General features: G+C 43.6%; 1 protein-coding gene across 1 annotated transcript in view; it reads right to left on the bottom strand.

The window, feature by feature from the left end:
* LOC138262097 (DNA excision repair protein ERCC-6-like) overlaps positions 1–5,306 on the bottom strand; it is a 29,769-nt gene extending 24,463 nt beyond the window's left edge. Inside the window, exon 1 of the mRNA XM_069211841.1 lies at positions 5,052–5,306. Within this exon, the coding sequence (XP_069067942.1) occupies positions 5,052–5,230 (179 nt within the window). The 5' untranslated portion in view covers positions 5,231–5,306. The remainder of the gene's footprint in view (positions 1–5,051) is intronic.
* Between the last annotated feature and the right edge of the window lie 11,585 nt (positions 5,307–16,891).

Below are 16,891 nucleotides of genomic sequence, written 5' to 3'. Positions count from 1 at the left end.
CAATTGCCTATAAATTTTACCTGGCTGGACACTGAACATAGAGACAGCACTGTACATTTTCCAACTGTAGTCTTACAGTTTCCTTTCTTTGTGACTATTAGAGACACCCTCTCCCAGCTGCTTAGGGTGTTCCGGTGTGTATTAGATCCCCTTATATCACTCTGCAACTACTGTGCATGACTGGCCACGCTAAACATGCCAATGGAAGGTGAAGGATTGAATTTCTGTAGTGATTTGACCCTTACCTTTGCCAATCAGACCCCCATGTAAGGGTGCAAACGGAGATATCGTGGTACAATGTTACATCTCAATCTCAACAAGGACTGTCTTAGAGGCACTCTCCAACTTTTGTTAATAATCACCTGGAGGTCTTTTGCTTCTCTGTAAACGACATCCAACAGATGTCTCACTACTTGACATCTATGTCGTAAGCCACGGTTTGCTACTCAGAATCCCATGCCTGTCATACATTCTACTGGAATTACCTCTGATAAGCTTGCTCTCATTCTTAGATATCTAGGAATGTACTTTGCCATTTTATGCATGCCAGTGGTTCTAGAAGGTGAGTTAAGAAAAATCAGAAAAACATCCAAGAACCTTCTGTTGGGCAACTGTTAGATCCGACAACCTTGGGGTAGTCTTCCTTCCATCGTTTTGCCCTTTTTTTGGCCTTAGGACTGAGCACTTTACCACTGCTGACCAGTGCTAAAGTCAATGTGCTTCACCTCTAAACATGGTATCATTGGTGTATCCACAACTGGCATATTTCTTCAGCACTGATTGTGTCACCCACTTAAGTAGCCCTATAAACATGTATCAGGCCTGTCACTGCGACTTGGCATTTAACCCTTTTGCTGCTAGGCCGCTCAAGTGCTAAGCCTTTTTTGGCTATTTGGGGTAGTTCATGCTTCGTCGCCCTCCATAACTTTGTCCACATGAGGTATCTATGCCAAATTTGTCTCCCACCCCCCCCCCCCCCAAACATCCCGGATATTCTAAAAGGTACCACGGTTTGTGGATTTCCCTGGAGGGGACTGAGAAATTAGCCTAAATATAGCTAAATTTGGGTTTGAGGGGGAAAAAAAAAAAAGGGGGGGGGGGGGGGGGAAGTGTTGCAGAATAAAGTGTGTTTTTCCCCCTGCAAACACCATTAAAGGGTTTGCAGGGCTAAAATCACCATCTTTGCAGCTTTCAGGAACAGGCAGACTTGAATAAAAAATGTTTTTAAAAAACCAACAAATTTTTCATCAAAGGTTTGGCATTTTACTGGGACATAGTCAATTTTTCCTATGTTTTGTGCGTTCAACCTCTTTCGAGTTAGTGGTAGAAATAGGTGTGAAACCAATGGTGGATCTCAGAAAGCTATGCATTTCTGAAAGGTAGACAAAATTCTAAATTCAGCAAGAGATCATTTATGGAGACCCTTCAAGGTTTTCCTCTAGAAAGGAAACAGTTCAAATAAAGAAATATTGAAATTGAGTTGAAAAACAAAAACAAAAAAAAAATAGCCATGTGTGTCTGCTTTCATCTGTAACTTCTAACTATGGCAGATTTTTTAAAGCGATATACTGTTACGTCTGCTGAACCCTTCTGGTTATGAGGATATATAGGCCTTGTGGGTTCACCAAGAACCCTAGATACTCAGAGCTCGTACTCAAAATGACTTATTTCTTACATTTGGAAAGCACAAATGCAGAGAAAAGAAAATTGGTAATTACACTTTTTCTACTATCCTGTGTTTCCCTACGTCTCACCGATAAAAACGGTACGTCACTTGTGTGGGTAGGCCTAGTGCCTGTAAGAGGAAATGAGGAAATTACCCAAAACACAATGTGGGCACAGCACATTTTTCCACTAAAAACTGACCCTTTTTTTTGCAATGTGCCTAGCTGTGGATGTTGGGCTCCAACTCAGCCAGCACCTAGGTAAAGTTAGAGAACCTATACATTTTTTGTTAAAAACGAAAGACCTAGGGGAACACAGGATGGGGTGATTTGTGTGGCTCTCACCAGGTTCTGTTACCCAGAATCCTTGCAAACTTCCTTCCACCAAGAATCCCCCCCCCCCCAATGTCCCAATAAAAATGGTACCTCATTTGTGTGGTTAGGCCTCGTGCACACGACTGGAAACAGACCAAATAGCAAAATAGACGCACCACATTTTTCCACCCCAAACTGACCCCCCATTTTCTTTTTTTACAATGTGCCTAGCTGTGGATTTTGGGTCTTAGGTTGTTGCCCTCTTCAGTTGGAGTGGGGGTATAACCTAACCATGCCGATGACTGCCTCTCCCCCCCCTTTTTAATCTCCCTGGCACCTAGTGGGCTGTCTGCACCCTCCCCTGGGAGGGGGGGGGGGGGGGGGGGGGTTGGGGAGAGAAGAGGGGCTAATCAGGGGAAACTACACCTATCTTCCCCCCAGGGGGCCAGAAAGACTCTGGTCCTCATTTGTGTTGGGTGGGTGCCTGGCCATGCCCATGGGCACCCCACCCCTCTTTTATAAAATAAAATAAACCTGGAGTCTAACGGGCTTTCTGGAGTAAAGAGTGCTGTGCTGTAGGGATCACCACTTTGGACTGACTGTTCCAAAGAACTGCTTCTCTGCTTTGCTGAGCTGCCCTGCTGATATTTCTGCCCTGCTGAGGACAAGGACTGCACCCAATGACTTCAAAGGGCTTCCCCCTGTTCTCCTGCAGTTTCAGAGACGTCAGAAACTGCTTGCAACTCTCCTGGTGCTGCTGGACTCTGCCATCTGCGAGTCCTACCCTTTTCTCAGGTGAGGTGCCTCCTCACATCCTGGGCATCAGAAGGTTTCTGCAGCTTTTTTCTACCTCAATGCATCCGGTGCTTTGCGCTGGCTGGAGCCGACGCATCGCCCTCTTTCACTGAAGCAGCGGCTGCTAGACGACATCGTCTCAACGGACTGCATGGTTCTACACAGGTGGACAGTGTCAACATCAATGTGGCACCTGCACCCTAAAAGGGTTTGACACTGAAGCCTCTCGCCTGCAAGGATCGGAGTCTATGCTCACCTCCATCCACGGGATCGACATTGTAGTAGCTCCTCCTGAAATTGAGTCGATGTGGGCACTTGCTCAATCCAGGGTACTTTGTCTGCAGGACTTGTCTGGGTCCTATAGCCATTCTACCCTCCTTCATGGTCTGCATGAACTTTGAATTTACAACCGGTCCCTTGCGAGCTCAGATAACCTTTTGAACACTAGTGACTTCTAAGCACCATTTTTGAATTTATCTTTAAAAATGTATATTTAAACTTATACTGATTGCATTTTTGTTGCTTTGATCTTGCTTTACTCACAAATATCCTCTATTTTTCTAAATTGGTGTGGAGTACTTTTGTGGTGTTTTCATTGTGTTACTGTTACTTTCCACATTGCCTCTTACCTTAAGCCAACCTGCTCTGTGCCAAGCTACCAGAGGGTGAACACAGGTTAATTTAAGTTGTGTAACTGACATACCTTGACTAGGATTGTGGTCCCTTACTTGGGCAGGGTGCATACATCTGCCACCTAGAGACCAAATTTCTGAAAGCAACCTTAAGTGCAATATAGAGACTGGATGAATACAGCTCAAAAGGCAAGGTGCCTTTAATGCACTGCATCTCTTACAAAGAAGTTATTTGCTACTGCCTGCTTGCCATTGGCATATCAAAATATGGGAATAAATGCTGGTTTCACTTAAGGATAATTTATTAATTGGCATAGATTTCTGTTCTGAACATGTACTTATTTTTATCTTTAGCCTTTACTCCTTAGTTTTCACTTGAATTGTTCATTGGAAAGTCTATTTTAACTATATCTAAAAGTAAATTGGTCAGGCAATTATAATGGTTCTATGAAATGGCACAGATTGAGGTTTGAGGCCAAAAACAGTAAGTCCAAAAGCACAACACAGCACTAAACAGATCTAATAAAGCCAGCCATGAAAGGCAGCGGCAAAGGGTAACATCACTTGAACAGCCACCCCTCTTAGAGCCATTTCATGGTGGCCAGGAAAGCCAACAGCTTTTGAAGCTGCTATCCCGGCACACCAGCTCACCACTCAGCTCGTTTGAGGTAAAGAGAGGTGATCTTAGGGTCATTATCCCGTGATCATTTTCATGCATCTTTACAAGGCAATCCCCACTTACTACAGCTTACTTTTTTGTGTCTACTATCGAATGAACATGAAAAGAACCTGTGCACTAGGCGACGGTGGTCATGGCATGGAGCCTTCCAAGGTCCCTTACACTCCAAGCACGACATACAGCTTTAAGCCTAGATTTTGTCTCTTACTGTATCTGCCACTACTCGTCTTTTAAATGGGATCTGATGAAGCATTCAAGATTTACTGTGCTGTACTGCCAGTTTCCTCTTTGGGAAAGAGACAGTTACTAAAAGGCAGTGGGGTCTCTAGATGTTATCTTTAAGAAAGCAGGGACACAAGTGGCAACAGATAAAAGCAGCAGGGACAATCACAATATATGCATATTACATATTTTAATTGAAACTTTTTAAAGCTGAATTAAACATTACTATGGTCGGTGTAGCAGGCAAGATCGATGAGTGTCTCAATCACTCCCGTTTACTTCACAACACTCTTCAGCAGTCTTTCCCTCCTTTCCTCCTATCTTTTTGAAACAATAGGAGTGTCTCATATGGCATTCCACTCTTCAACCTCTTTTGCATACTTTTGCAAAGATGACAATGCCGGGAACAGCATGTATTCTGAAACCCTTTACAAACGACAGACACGCACTGTGAGAAATCAACACTGCGTTGAATCTGAACTCCACAGCGCTCCATCACGTCACACTCAAACTCTAACTCACACAGCTAAATTGGAGCGACACTTCACACTATGTGCTATAAATTGAGCAACAGGACGAAAAACTACAGGTATGGAGGCTATAGTAAGCAAAAGGTGCGACATAAACAGCAGAAAAATCCATGTTCCCAGGCTCCGAGACATTGTTCTTCATGGCTTCGAAACCCCCAACATCCTTCACAGTTAAGACTAGGTACACCTACCAAAGAGGAATGTAGTTGATTACCTGTCGTATTGATTGGTCTGCTTGGTGTTGACCCCGCCCGTTTGTTTAGCAGTTTTCGATTTTCTAAGACTGGCGCTTCCGTCGTGCTCCTCATCTTGTTCTTCCTCCACGGCGTTCTTTCCATGCCGCACATCCTCCTTTTCATCATCATTTTCACGACCTTTGCTTCGTCGCCACATGTTTAGAAAGAGTACAATACGAGAAGGAAACGGACAAAACAGAAGTCCAGGAGCACAGTGTACCCAGGAGCCTTCCCGCCAGCCACTTCGGCTGCTCTTTTATAAACGCGCTCCTCCGCGCGCTGCTCGTAGGCGGGGGCGTGCAGCGCGCGCTGCCGTCTTTTGGCTCCGCGTGGGCGTGGCTGCGTCAAGGCGCAATCAATTCTTTTACGGTGTTTACCCAGTCAGACTGGTGTTTATTCTTTGATTTGGCGGTGAAGGTGGTGGGCAGTTGGTACTGAAAAAAAACTGCTCCAGGAACTCATAAATTGGGTGACAAGGTGTGGTGGAGGATAGGGGGTGGAATTTGAAAGCAGTGCCTGACAGTGAACATCTATGTTTATTTAAAAAAATAACCCTGCTTCAATGGAATTGGCAACAACAAAAATGTGACTGTGCTGTAGGTTAGGGTTTTGAGCTGACCCACCAGCCAGTTTTTGGTGGGGCACCAAAGTTCACGCAATAAATAAAGTTGCCTACAAATTCTGTATTTATTCTATGCTTCAAAGACAGAGCACAAGTGTCAGACTTTGTCTTCTGCTGCTAATGTTTATAACACAGGGCTAGTGTTTAGGAACTCTCACTTTGCAGTCAGAGAAAAAAAATAAAGTGAATTTTGACACAGTCCTGGTGGGGTACATGAAATGTAAAAGCTGTGAATACTGTAAATAAACTACACATTCAGCAGTTACGAAAGCAAACTGGCGCACATTTATTTGTAATTCTGAAGTGTGATGCAAACTAAGATTTTAGTAGGATTAGGACAAATCAAGACACTTTACTTCGTGATGCACAAGTCATAAATATGCACAAGACACTACTTGGTGATGCACAAATAATAAATATGTACTAAAACCTGATTTCCACACATTATCATTTGTGTGCAGTATAGTTTTATCTATAAAACAATATGTGTACATTTATTGACCATTTCAATGGAAAATGTGCTGTCCTCAAATAACAGTGTGCTACCCACATTGCTTTAGTTGCATAAGTCGCATTAAAAAATCGCCCATCTCATGTCCATTAAAGCTGAGGTTAAAGCTAGTTGGGGTCACGAAAGTTTGTCACACTTAAAAAGTGGGTCATGGTTCTAAAAAGTTTGTGAAGAACTGTTGTAGATTACATAATTTGTCACAAACAGATGGCATTATGAGCCAACAAATAAACACGGAGAGCCGCGATAGAGATGAACAAAGGGTCTTGCTCAGCTTTTAGAGACCTTGCATGAGCTGAGCCTTGAAAATGCTAGCAATGTAAAAAATACAACAGACCACATAATTTATGCAAAAGTCTATTAAAAATTCAAATGTATTTCTTTAACATGTGGACGCTTTGACGTTAATATTTCATATTATAGCACTACACTGACACATGTGTATTAAAAGTGGTCGTTTTTAAACATGAACCATTAGTAAATGAGGAGGCAACGCAGTTGGCGTGTAAATGCTGTACTTCGAACAGATCATAGAGCAACATTGTAGTCTATTAAATCAAACCCAATAGGTTTTTGTACAGCTGGTATACTGAACTCACATTTGGAAGTGCTTTCAAACGCAATTATGAAGAAAAAGACTTTTGATGAAATAAAATATTTGCCTAACGTCACACATTTTAAGGGGGCTTCTTGATCCACTTGGAGCAAATCAGCCAAATAATGAGTATCTATTTGTCTTTTCTCATGTTAACTCTTGGTTAATTTTTCTGCAGTTTTTAAATTGTACAAACTTGACCGAAAGATATTCCAGTGTTTTACATGAGCACAAGACATTACACAAGGTCACGTTCATTGTCAGTAGACACAGCAAGATTAAGGGACTAATTACGACTATGGTGGGCACACCGCCAGCTCGCAGCGGTCGAAAACAGGCTGCTAAGCCAGCAGCATACTAACTGTCAGATTCGGACTTTCCTGAGGGGTGGTGGCATGTTGCTCCTGCCGACATGGTAGCAGCACGCTTCAACTCTAGTAAAAGCCTGAAGCCAAGGCCCGCCATATTGCGGTACCGGCAGCCAGTCGGGCGCACTGCGTCCTTTCACTATTTTTAGCAAGTGACACAGTGTGTGCATCCAACCAGCCGGCATTGGAGGTCATAAATGTGAGCAACAGCTCACATGACAGCAGGGAACAATCACTCTGTCTCGGTTAATGTGGCTCCTCACCTGCCTTTCCACAGAATGTCGCATAATGGGCCCCCACCAGGAACAGGTAGACGGAAAGGCAGGTTTTAGTTGGGCAGGCGGTGTACTGGTCGGGACCCTTCCATGGACCCCCTCTACCTCCACGGCCAATATAGTAGCAATGTTGGCGGTTGTGGCAGTCCTGAGGCGGTGTTACCGCCCAAAACATAATCGGACAGTCAGACCGTTGAGGAAGCGGCGGTCGGACTGCCAATAAGTTGACAGCGGAACAAGGAAGAACGGGGGGAAGGATGGGGAATGCCCGCGGCAGCGCAATCAGCAATGCTGTCCGCCCGCCATCCTGTCCATCCGTCGGGCTCTCAGTCATGGAGCATGACGGGAGCTCCACGTGACCGTCCCGGCAGCTGTTCGATTGCCGGTGGAAGGCGAGCTTGGCAGCCAAGAGGGCTCATCGACTGATGGGCCGTGTTTTTTTGGACGCGCAAGATCCCGAGTGGTGGCGGCAGCATGCAGGGGGCATTGCGAGCAGCAGAGCGGCTCCTGGATCGGGGGAGGGGAGCCACGACACAGTGTGAAGACCACGTTTTTTTTAAAAAGAGGGGCGCTCGCAGATGGCAAGATGATCAGTTAAAATCGCTATCCCAAGGAGTGACTTTTTCTAAATAGCACAAGGGACACAGCAGATGCAGAGGGCCGGCAGCGGATAACATGAGGAGAGACTGCTATACTCTAAAAGGAAAGGGGAAAAAAAAGGGGGAAGAAAAGCCTCCATACTCTCTGTTTGTAACTCAGACAAATGGAGTCTGAGGGGTACTGAGCGCCTAGCTGTGTTAACTTCACTAAAGTTGGTAAAGATACAATAGCGGAATAGAAATAGACGTCTGTCGGTCTCCTTTGCCTCCTTATTCAAGATTTTATATCTGGTCTGGTTTAGCCTTCTTGGGCTCCTATACCTTGCTTGCTCGTATCATAACACCTTAAAAGCACTCCTAAAAATGAAACGTATGCCAAGGGAAATGTGCTGCAGGCCGCGAATAATGGGTAAAAACACTAAATGCCTTAGAACAAAGACCCTGACTTCTGCCATAGGCAGGCAAAGACACAGCTCTGAACAACAACATCTAGTGGGGGCGCTGCAGGAGTCTATATGAGTACAGGATGTATCACAAGACCTATCACCTCTTTTATCCGCATCCCCCGTGCTGCCAGCATCCAGTCAGACAGAAGGTTGCGAAGAGTCAGTATTACCATCAACGCGAATAGCTGGAATGGTTCTTCAGCCCCCGTAACAATCTCTCAATCGGATTCTTTCACTTTTAGTACTCCCCCTCTTACAGTAGCTATCAACAGTTTACAATATAAGGAGACACCTATCTATCCTATATTTTCAGCCACTAGTAACAATACGAAGGGGGTGCTGAAGGTATGGGAAGGAGGGAGCGGTAAAGATGTAAGACAAGAGGAGGCAATGGCACTTGCTAAAGAAGGTGCTATAGATAGGGGTATAATCCCCGGCACGACTGCAAATCCAGAGACAGAAAGCTCCAGCAAGGTTGTGTCTGACCTGATAGTACTGAATGCTGTTGCTGCTGCAGGTGTGTCCCCCCACAGCCCCAGCTCTAGTCTTGGCAACCATAGTTCAATACTGGGCGCCCTTCCGATGGAAGCATGGATGGGGAAGATTCTAGAGGAGTTACAAGCAATAAAAGTGTCTCAGGAGGTAGCTCATCAGGAGACCAAGGATCAGCTCTGTCAGTTGAATATTCACCTAACACACCTCTCTAAAAGTTAACTCAAGTGGAGCAGAGAGTTTCGGATTTAGAAGATGGAGGGAACCTAGCAGAGTCGACAATACCTCGGATTTAATTAGAACTCAAGGAACTCCAATTAAAGTTGGACGAGATGGAAAACAGATCTCTGCGCTTGAACCTCAGGTTCGTAGGGGTGACAGAAGAAATGGAGGCAGCCTCGTCCATAACAAAGGTAGTTTCTGATCTCATTTGCAATTGCATTGTTCCAGACAAGGCAAAAACGAAAGCAGATCTTTCAATCCTGAGAGCACACAGGGTACCATTTACACGCTCCACGAACTCAAAATATCCTCGTACTATATTAGTCCATTTTGGGGACTACAGGATTAAGGAGCAAATTCTCTCTCAAGCAATTAAAAAGAGAAACTTCAAGTCCGAGGACGCTTTCAGCTTTCGTGTGTTTTCCGACATGTCTTTTGCTGCGGGCCATTGACGACGCAAATGTATCAGACTAATAGATGACTTTAAGGGGTTAGGGGCACCGGCTGGAGTTGTACAGCTGGCCAAACTCAAAGTGCTCCACCAAGTAAAAGCGCATATCTTTCAGCGTGTACAAGATGCAAAAAACGTCTTGGCCTTTCTGAAGAAATGATAGCTACGGTTTCTTAGGCAAAGGGTGGGGGGTGAAGCGAGGAGGTGTTGGAAGAGGGAAGGAGGGGGAGGGAGTTGGCATGATCATGATCATGATTAATGGGGAGGTGTGGGGGAAAGGGGAGAGAAGAAGTAGACAGGGGTATTTGTTTATCTGAATTAATGAATTATGTGATTTTCTCTTCTCTTTCCCTTCTCAGATTTCTCCGCCCGCTGTCTTGTTAATCAATAGGGTCGGGCTCTAGGAGTGCCATCTCAGTGCACTCTCTCTTTGGGGGTCGGTGGGTGGTAATGGAGATAAGGGGGTCCAGGGGGCTAACGGGGACACAGGGGGGAGTTAGAGCAAAAAATGCAGGTGGAGGTTAGTCAGCTTTATTGTTTGCTTAAGGATAAGGCACAAGATGAGTGCGCAGTGAAGAAAGCAATGGCAACATAATTGGCTATGGTGGCGATGGGGTGGAATATTAAGAAATGACTGGGTACAAGCTAAGGGTAGCTTCTTGTAATCTAAATGGGGCTAACAATAACGTTAAATTACAAGCGGTTCTTAACTGGCTAGAAACAGCTCAAGTACAAGTCACCCTCTTGCAGGAAACCCATTTGAAGGCCAATGCTAAGCTACCTAAACTCCCTGCATGTATCGCTCATTCCTTTTTTGCATCGGCTGACGCCGCGGTACGAGGTGTGGCAGTTTTGTTTTCTAGGAAAATACACAATTAGCAGGATTGGTACAGATATCACTGTGCACGCGGCAGGGCTGTCCTCTATCTCCAGTGCTGTTTGCACTTTTTATTGAGCCACTGGCAGCAGTGATTTGACAGGATCAATATATACAGGCTCTGCTCCCTTCAGCACCTTAGGTGAAATTATTAGCTGATGATATGATCTTGTACCTCCATGCGGATTTATATAATATCGATAGAACTTTCTCAAAGATCAAGGCTTTTTCAGATTTGGGGGTGTATAAAATCAATCGGTCTAAGTCAGAGGCTCTCTTGTATAATGTAGAGACATCAGTTCTTCCAAAGGATATTCGGGTATTATCTTCATCTTCTAGTTCCATTACATATCTCGGCATATATGTGTCCAAGACCTTGACGGATTTGTTTTAGTTGAACTACACAAGCGTTTTAAAAAATATTCAAGGATTATTGTTGCAATGGCAGGAAACCACCATTACGATTATAGGCAGGACCGCACTGGTCAAAATGATGATTCGCCCTCTGCTATTATTTGTTTTTTCTAGTGTAGTTTGGAGAGTTCCTAAAAAGTTTTTTACAAGTTGGATTCATCAATTGGACAATTCAAATGCAACCATAATAAACCAAGGCTACAGATGGAGAAGCTAACTCTGGCAGTAGAATTTGGGGGGCTAGCACTCACCCACATTCCAAACGTACTATGAAGCTACTATATTGGATTGGGCTTTAAGAGCTGCACAAAAGCCAAATCTTAATTTTTATCTTAATCAGATGCTGGTAGAAACAAATACGCAGCTCCCACAATTTCTCAAATACCCCTGCCTTTTCAAAAGGGAAAGATATAAATTACTGATAATGATACAGTTTAGTATACTACAAATGCAGGCTAAATATAAAATCCACAAGACCCACCCACCAATCAGACTTAGGGATGTATGGATGATAGGCCTAGAACTTAATAAAAGAAACGTCCAAAAGTGGGAAGAGGTAGAGATTAGGACCCTAGCGGATTTTTACATAGGGGACCATATCAAAACATGAATGCAGTGTGTAATGGGTAAAAGGGACATTTTAGAAAGTCAAATCCAACATTCTCTACAAAAAAGAAGAAAAAGTAACAGATGGCCCCAATGACACTATATTTCAGGCTTTCTATGATAATAAATTAGGCATCGGCATATATATATATATATATATATACCTAAAATACTATAGGGTGAGCGTGCAATCAAGGCAATCTCCCAACTTTTGGTCAGAGTAGAGAACCTTACTGGGTGTAAAATAGGGATACAACAATGGCGAAAGCACAACGAAGTGTCACAAAAAGCACTTAGAGGGGTGAATTTTAAAAGAATCACTCTTTACTCCAAATGGTTGCTTTATTACACCCCCGCTAGAGTAAGGGAAATGCACCTTGAGGCATCAGGACTGTGCCTGCGCTGCCAAAAGACCCGGGGGATTGGCTTCAGATGTGCTTTTCATGCATGCACTTGGTGGGGTACTGGGAGAAGATCTTTCCAAGGATCAGCACCATCATATCATTCGAGCCAGCCCCTAGCCCATTAGTGGCATTATGGGGCATTGCGCCAAGCTCAGACATGCCTATATCCTCTAGGCAAACTATATTTGTGGGTACCTTTGTAGCTAAATCCTTGATTCTCCAGGCATGGAACTCCCCAGTGCACCCTACATGTGCGGCATGGGAGGCAAAGATGGAGGCAACACGGGTAAAAGAAAAACTGTATGCTCAACGGGTCGGAGCACTGCAGAGGTATCAGGGTATATGGAGGAAGGTGAGTAACTCAGAGAATCAATTGGTCTGTGGGGAGAAGGCGGGATCAAGATATAAGATTCTTCTTATAGACATATGGTTGAAATATGTTTGAGATAAGAGTATTTGAAAGTACTGCTGTACGTTAAACTGATTTACAGTAGATGTATGTTATGATATAACACGGATGAGCTTTTGGAAAAAAAACAAAAAAAAGATTTGACGGCGGGACAGTGCCTGCCATAGTCGGAATCGGGCCCTATATGATTTGCCCCGAATTACAGCATGTTGAGTTGATGTTGAGACTCAAACCTGGTTCCCCAGTTCCAGAATCAGCAGCTTTAGCCGTAACACCACATTCGGTGCAGAGCAAGGATGGCAGTCAGCAGCCACACTAAACCGTGGTTCATTATGGGTTTGAGGTTCCATCAGGACCACAACCTGAGCCAGAGCCAGGCTTCAGGCTCAAGCCTGGTGTTACACCTGGCAGCTCTTGGCTTGGTTTCCCTGTACTTCTTTTGCTTCTGATCTCCTGTTTTCGATCCTGTGCTGTAATTTGTTTTTGCTGGTTTTGCTACTCTGGGCACTTTACCACCGCTAACCAGTGAGGGTTTTGATACCCTGGGCACGTTACCACTGCTAACCAGTACTAAAATGCAAGTGCTCTCTGTCTAAAAGATATTGGTAATTGGATTTCAATGATTGTTGGTAAGTCCCTAGTATGGGGCACCATGTGTGCTGGGGCCTGTAAATCAAATGCTACTAGTGGTTCTGCAGCACTGATTGTGCCACCCACATGAGTAGCCCTGTAAACATGTCTCGGACCTGCCACTGCAGTGTCTGTGTGTGCAGTTTTGCACTGCCAATTCGACCTGGCAAGAGTACCCACTTGCCAGGCCCAAACCTTCCCTTTTAATTCATATAAGTCACCTCTAATGTAGGCCCTATGTAGCCCCATGGGCAAGGCGCAGTGTATTTAAAAGGTAGGACAAGTACTGCTGTGTGTTTCATGTCCTGATAATAAATACTACCAAATTCGTTTTTCACTGTGGCAAGGCAAATTTTTCCCATAGGTTAACATGGAGATTGCCTTTAACTAACTCTTATTTGTAGTTTTCCAGTTTGGGGTCTCTGAAATCACAATGTAAAATACATCTTTTGATAAAGTTGTTTTTTTAAATTGTCTGTTTGAAAGTGGGCATTTTCTTGCTTAAACCTTCTGTGCCTCGGCATGAATGGTCAATACACTCTTGGGTGAGACTGGCAGTTGGGCTGTTTGTGAGCTCACTCTAGACAGTGACACAAAGGGAGCTGAGGTGTGTCCTGCATATCCTGATGAGTTCTGGGCTAGAGTGGGAGGAAGGAGCTGACACCTGCATTGAAAGAGCTGTGCTTGCCCTCACACAATGCAGTCTCCAACCCCCTAGAGTGTGCACTACAAAGACTTTCCTTTGAAGTTTGCCTGCTTCAAAGGCAGAAATGAGTATAAGTATTGACCTGCTGAACCCCCAACTTTAGATTACTTTTGTATTAAGAGGAACCTCTGCCAAAGAGAAGAGCTTGATGCTTGAGAAGGACCTGCCACTCTTCCTGTTTCTTTGCTGGGCTGGCTTGCTGCTGCTGCTTTTGCCTGAAAAGGGAAAAGGACTGGACTTTGCTTTCAGAAATCCTGGTTGTGAAGGTTCGCCAAGGGCTTGGACTGTGCTTGCCCCCTCTTGTGAAGTCTCAGGGACATCAAAGACTTTATCTGCAGTGCCTGGGCTCTTCTGCTGAGTGTACTGACTTGCAAAGTGGTACCAAATCATGTCCGGGCCCTTAGAAGTGGAAGCTGGTAACCCCCGGGGGAAATTTCACACACCGCAGTGTTTGCTTCAGAAAATTCAATGCAGCACCTGCCTTGCGGCTGGAGAATCGACGCAGCGCCTGTTCTCAACACGGTCCCTTCGCACAGCACAACGGAATTTTCCACGCATCGACCCCGGGAATCAAAATCTTCAACATCCCCGCATGGACCTAAGGCTGTTTGTCTGGAAATCTAAGCATCCCTTCCCTGCGAGGAAAGAATTGACGCATTGCTTACCCGGCAGAGAAAGAATCAGCATACGTGCTCACTTGCGAGTAAGGAATCAACGCATTGCTTGCTTTTCCAACGCACGCTCACCTGTGCTGCTTTATTTTTGACGCATACCAGGTACTTTGTGCTAAAACGCATCCATTGATTTCTATGAATTAAGACTGTTTTTACTTTTAAAATGATTCATATTTTTACTTGTGTATGTTGGATTTTTGTTGTTTTGCTCGTGTTTGATTTAGATTCATGTGAACTATTTTTCCAGACCAGTGAGGAGTCTTTTTGTGGTGTTTTCACTGTGTTACGGTGTGTTTGTAAAAATACTTTACACATTGCCTCTGAGATAAGCCTGACTGCTTGTGCCAAGCTACCAATGGGGTGAGCAGGGGTTTTCTGAGCTGTGTATCTCCTTTACCCTGAGTAGAGTGAGAGTCCCTCCTTGGACAGGGTGCAAACTGACTGCCAACTAGAGACCCCATTTCTAACACCTGGCTTAAGCTTTCAGTGGCTTTCCCACCTCTAATTTAAAGTATTTTAAAGGGTCAAAACACCTGCTTCAGAGATCATTGTATGCCCAGCAATTGTGAAGGGAGTATAATAGCAGCAAGATATCACTAATGGTTAACATGGTTCTGGGAGTGTTCAGTGTTTTGTCCATTTACAGTTTTGACTCATAAAGCAACATAGAGGGTGAATGTGCCTGCTGCAGAGCACATTACGCAACATACAAATCACAGATTTGTTTTCTATGTAGATAGGTAAGTGGGCTATTCATTTTGACGCTGCAATAATTTTGTTGCTTCAGATTCATAAGTTGCAAACCTTCTAATATAACACAGTGCTCTTAGCATCAAGGAGATGCATGCACAATTTTTAAATCATGGGTTTAGACCCTAATTATTGTTTTTTGTTTTCGATCTGTTATTCTAAGATTGCAAAGAAGGGTTCCTTGGGGAAGTAATAAAGTCTTACTTGTACAGACAACCACAAACACTGCGTTACGTTTTATATCATGACTTTGTTTTTCTCCCAACTGTGTGAATGATTTGTGATTCCTACTCCTTATAAATTATAACCTTTGTTGTTCTATGTAACATTTCCTGTACATTGATTTACACATTTATTATTTATTGCACATTGCTGTGCGATGTAAAGAGCTCTCACACCCTACTCTAGGATGAGTAGTGCTATAAAAGAATTAAATAAAAAAAATAGTAAATGCCGTTTACATCAATAGTTGCATAATTACTCATATAGACAGAGAAATCTTGCATTCTTACAGTGCGATCAGATCTTTTAAATAGAGAGTTCAACAAAGGTAAAACCAGCCTCCAAATAATAGTTTCTCTTAAATACTTGTGAAGTGATAACATGCTGTGCGCCTTTGTTTTCTTCCATTGCTTTGAGGTCTAGTTGTTAGGCTCCAGAGAGCCCCCCATCGAGTACTATGCTCAATCAAAAGAGGCCTGATAGCCCTATAAATCAGGCCTTTGATGTGGGCCAAGATGGAAGTGTAAATAAGAAATCCTCTTGAATGGAATACAGACAAACATGCTGGCACTTTTGAAATGTGCCTGGTTTCGGAAAATGCTACAAGAACAAATTCTGCATATTTCACTTGGGTCAATTTGGATTCCAGATCTGACCAGAAGTAGCTGATTGAACCAATATCTGGCACATTCCTCCTGCTTTCTAGGAGTGTTCGTAGCTCAATATCGATTTACTAATTTCAGGCACACGTCTAATGTCTGATCAAAACTGCTATTTAGGCTTTAAACATGGGTAAGTCCAGGGCTCTTTAATCAGGTCTGGGTGTGAGAAGCTTATCCAGAGCAGGATTTTCTTTTCCTTTCTGGGACATTGTATTGTCACCACGTTTCTAATAGAAAACTATCTACCTCTCGTCTGGTTTGATTATTGTGGCAATGCTTGGGGCAGGAACTTTAAAACAGACGTACTAAAAGGATCATTGGGAGTGATGGGCTGTTTTCTCTTAAGCATCCTTCTATGGCAATGTAGTTTAATGCTTACATGTACAAAGTGAAAGTTAACTCTCTTCATCATTTGTTATTTTTTAGCTAGCAGGATGTGTGTTTTCGGTTTTTATTAAGTATTACCTTGTTGGTAGACAATCACATAGTTTGCCTCTTGAGATATTTACACGCATATATGAAATATGATGGTTTCCCTTAGGGATGCTATGTATATTCCTGTAAGGAAATGGTAATCGCTATTTTACACATTCGGAATAGGTTCTTCAAAGAGTTGATGAACACATTTTACCCTATATTATCCTGGTTCCTTTTAGGAAAATGGAAATACGTAAAATTTACATGGGGGATTACAAGTGGTAAATGGCTACTAGATATCCTGTGCATGGTATTTTACTTATTCCTCTTGGGATAATGACCATAGCAATTTTCTGCATAGGGGATGATGGGTGTTAAATGGCTGTTACATCTATGTGCCACTGTAGTGTAGTGATTATTTTTGCAGAAAGGGGAATATATGTTTATTTACATGGATATGATGGAG

This window comes from Pleurodeles waltl, chromosome 10, assembly GCF_031143425.1.
Source record: "Pleurodeles waltl isolate 20211129_DDA chromosome 10, aPleWal1.hap1.20221129, whole genome shotgun sequence".
In the NCBI taxonomy this organism is placed as follows: Eukaryota; Metazoa; Chordata; class Amphibia; order Caudata; family Salamandridae; genus Pleurodeles; species Pleurodeles waltl.
Note: the sequence above shows the minus strand (reverse complement) of the source record. Positions and strands in the feature narration are given on the sequence as shown.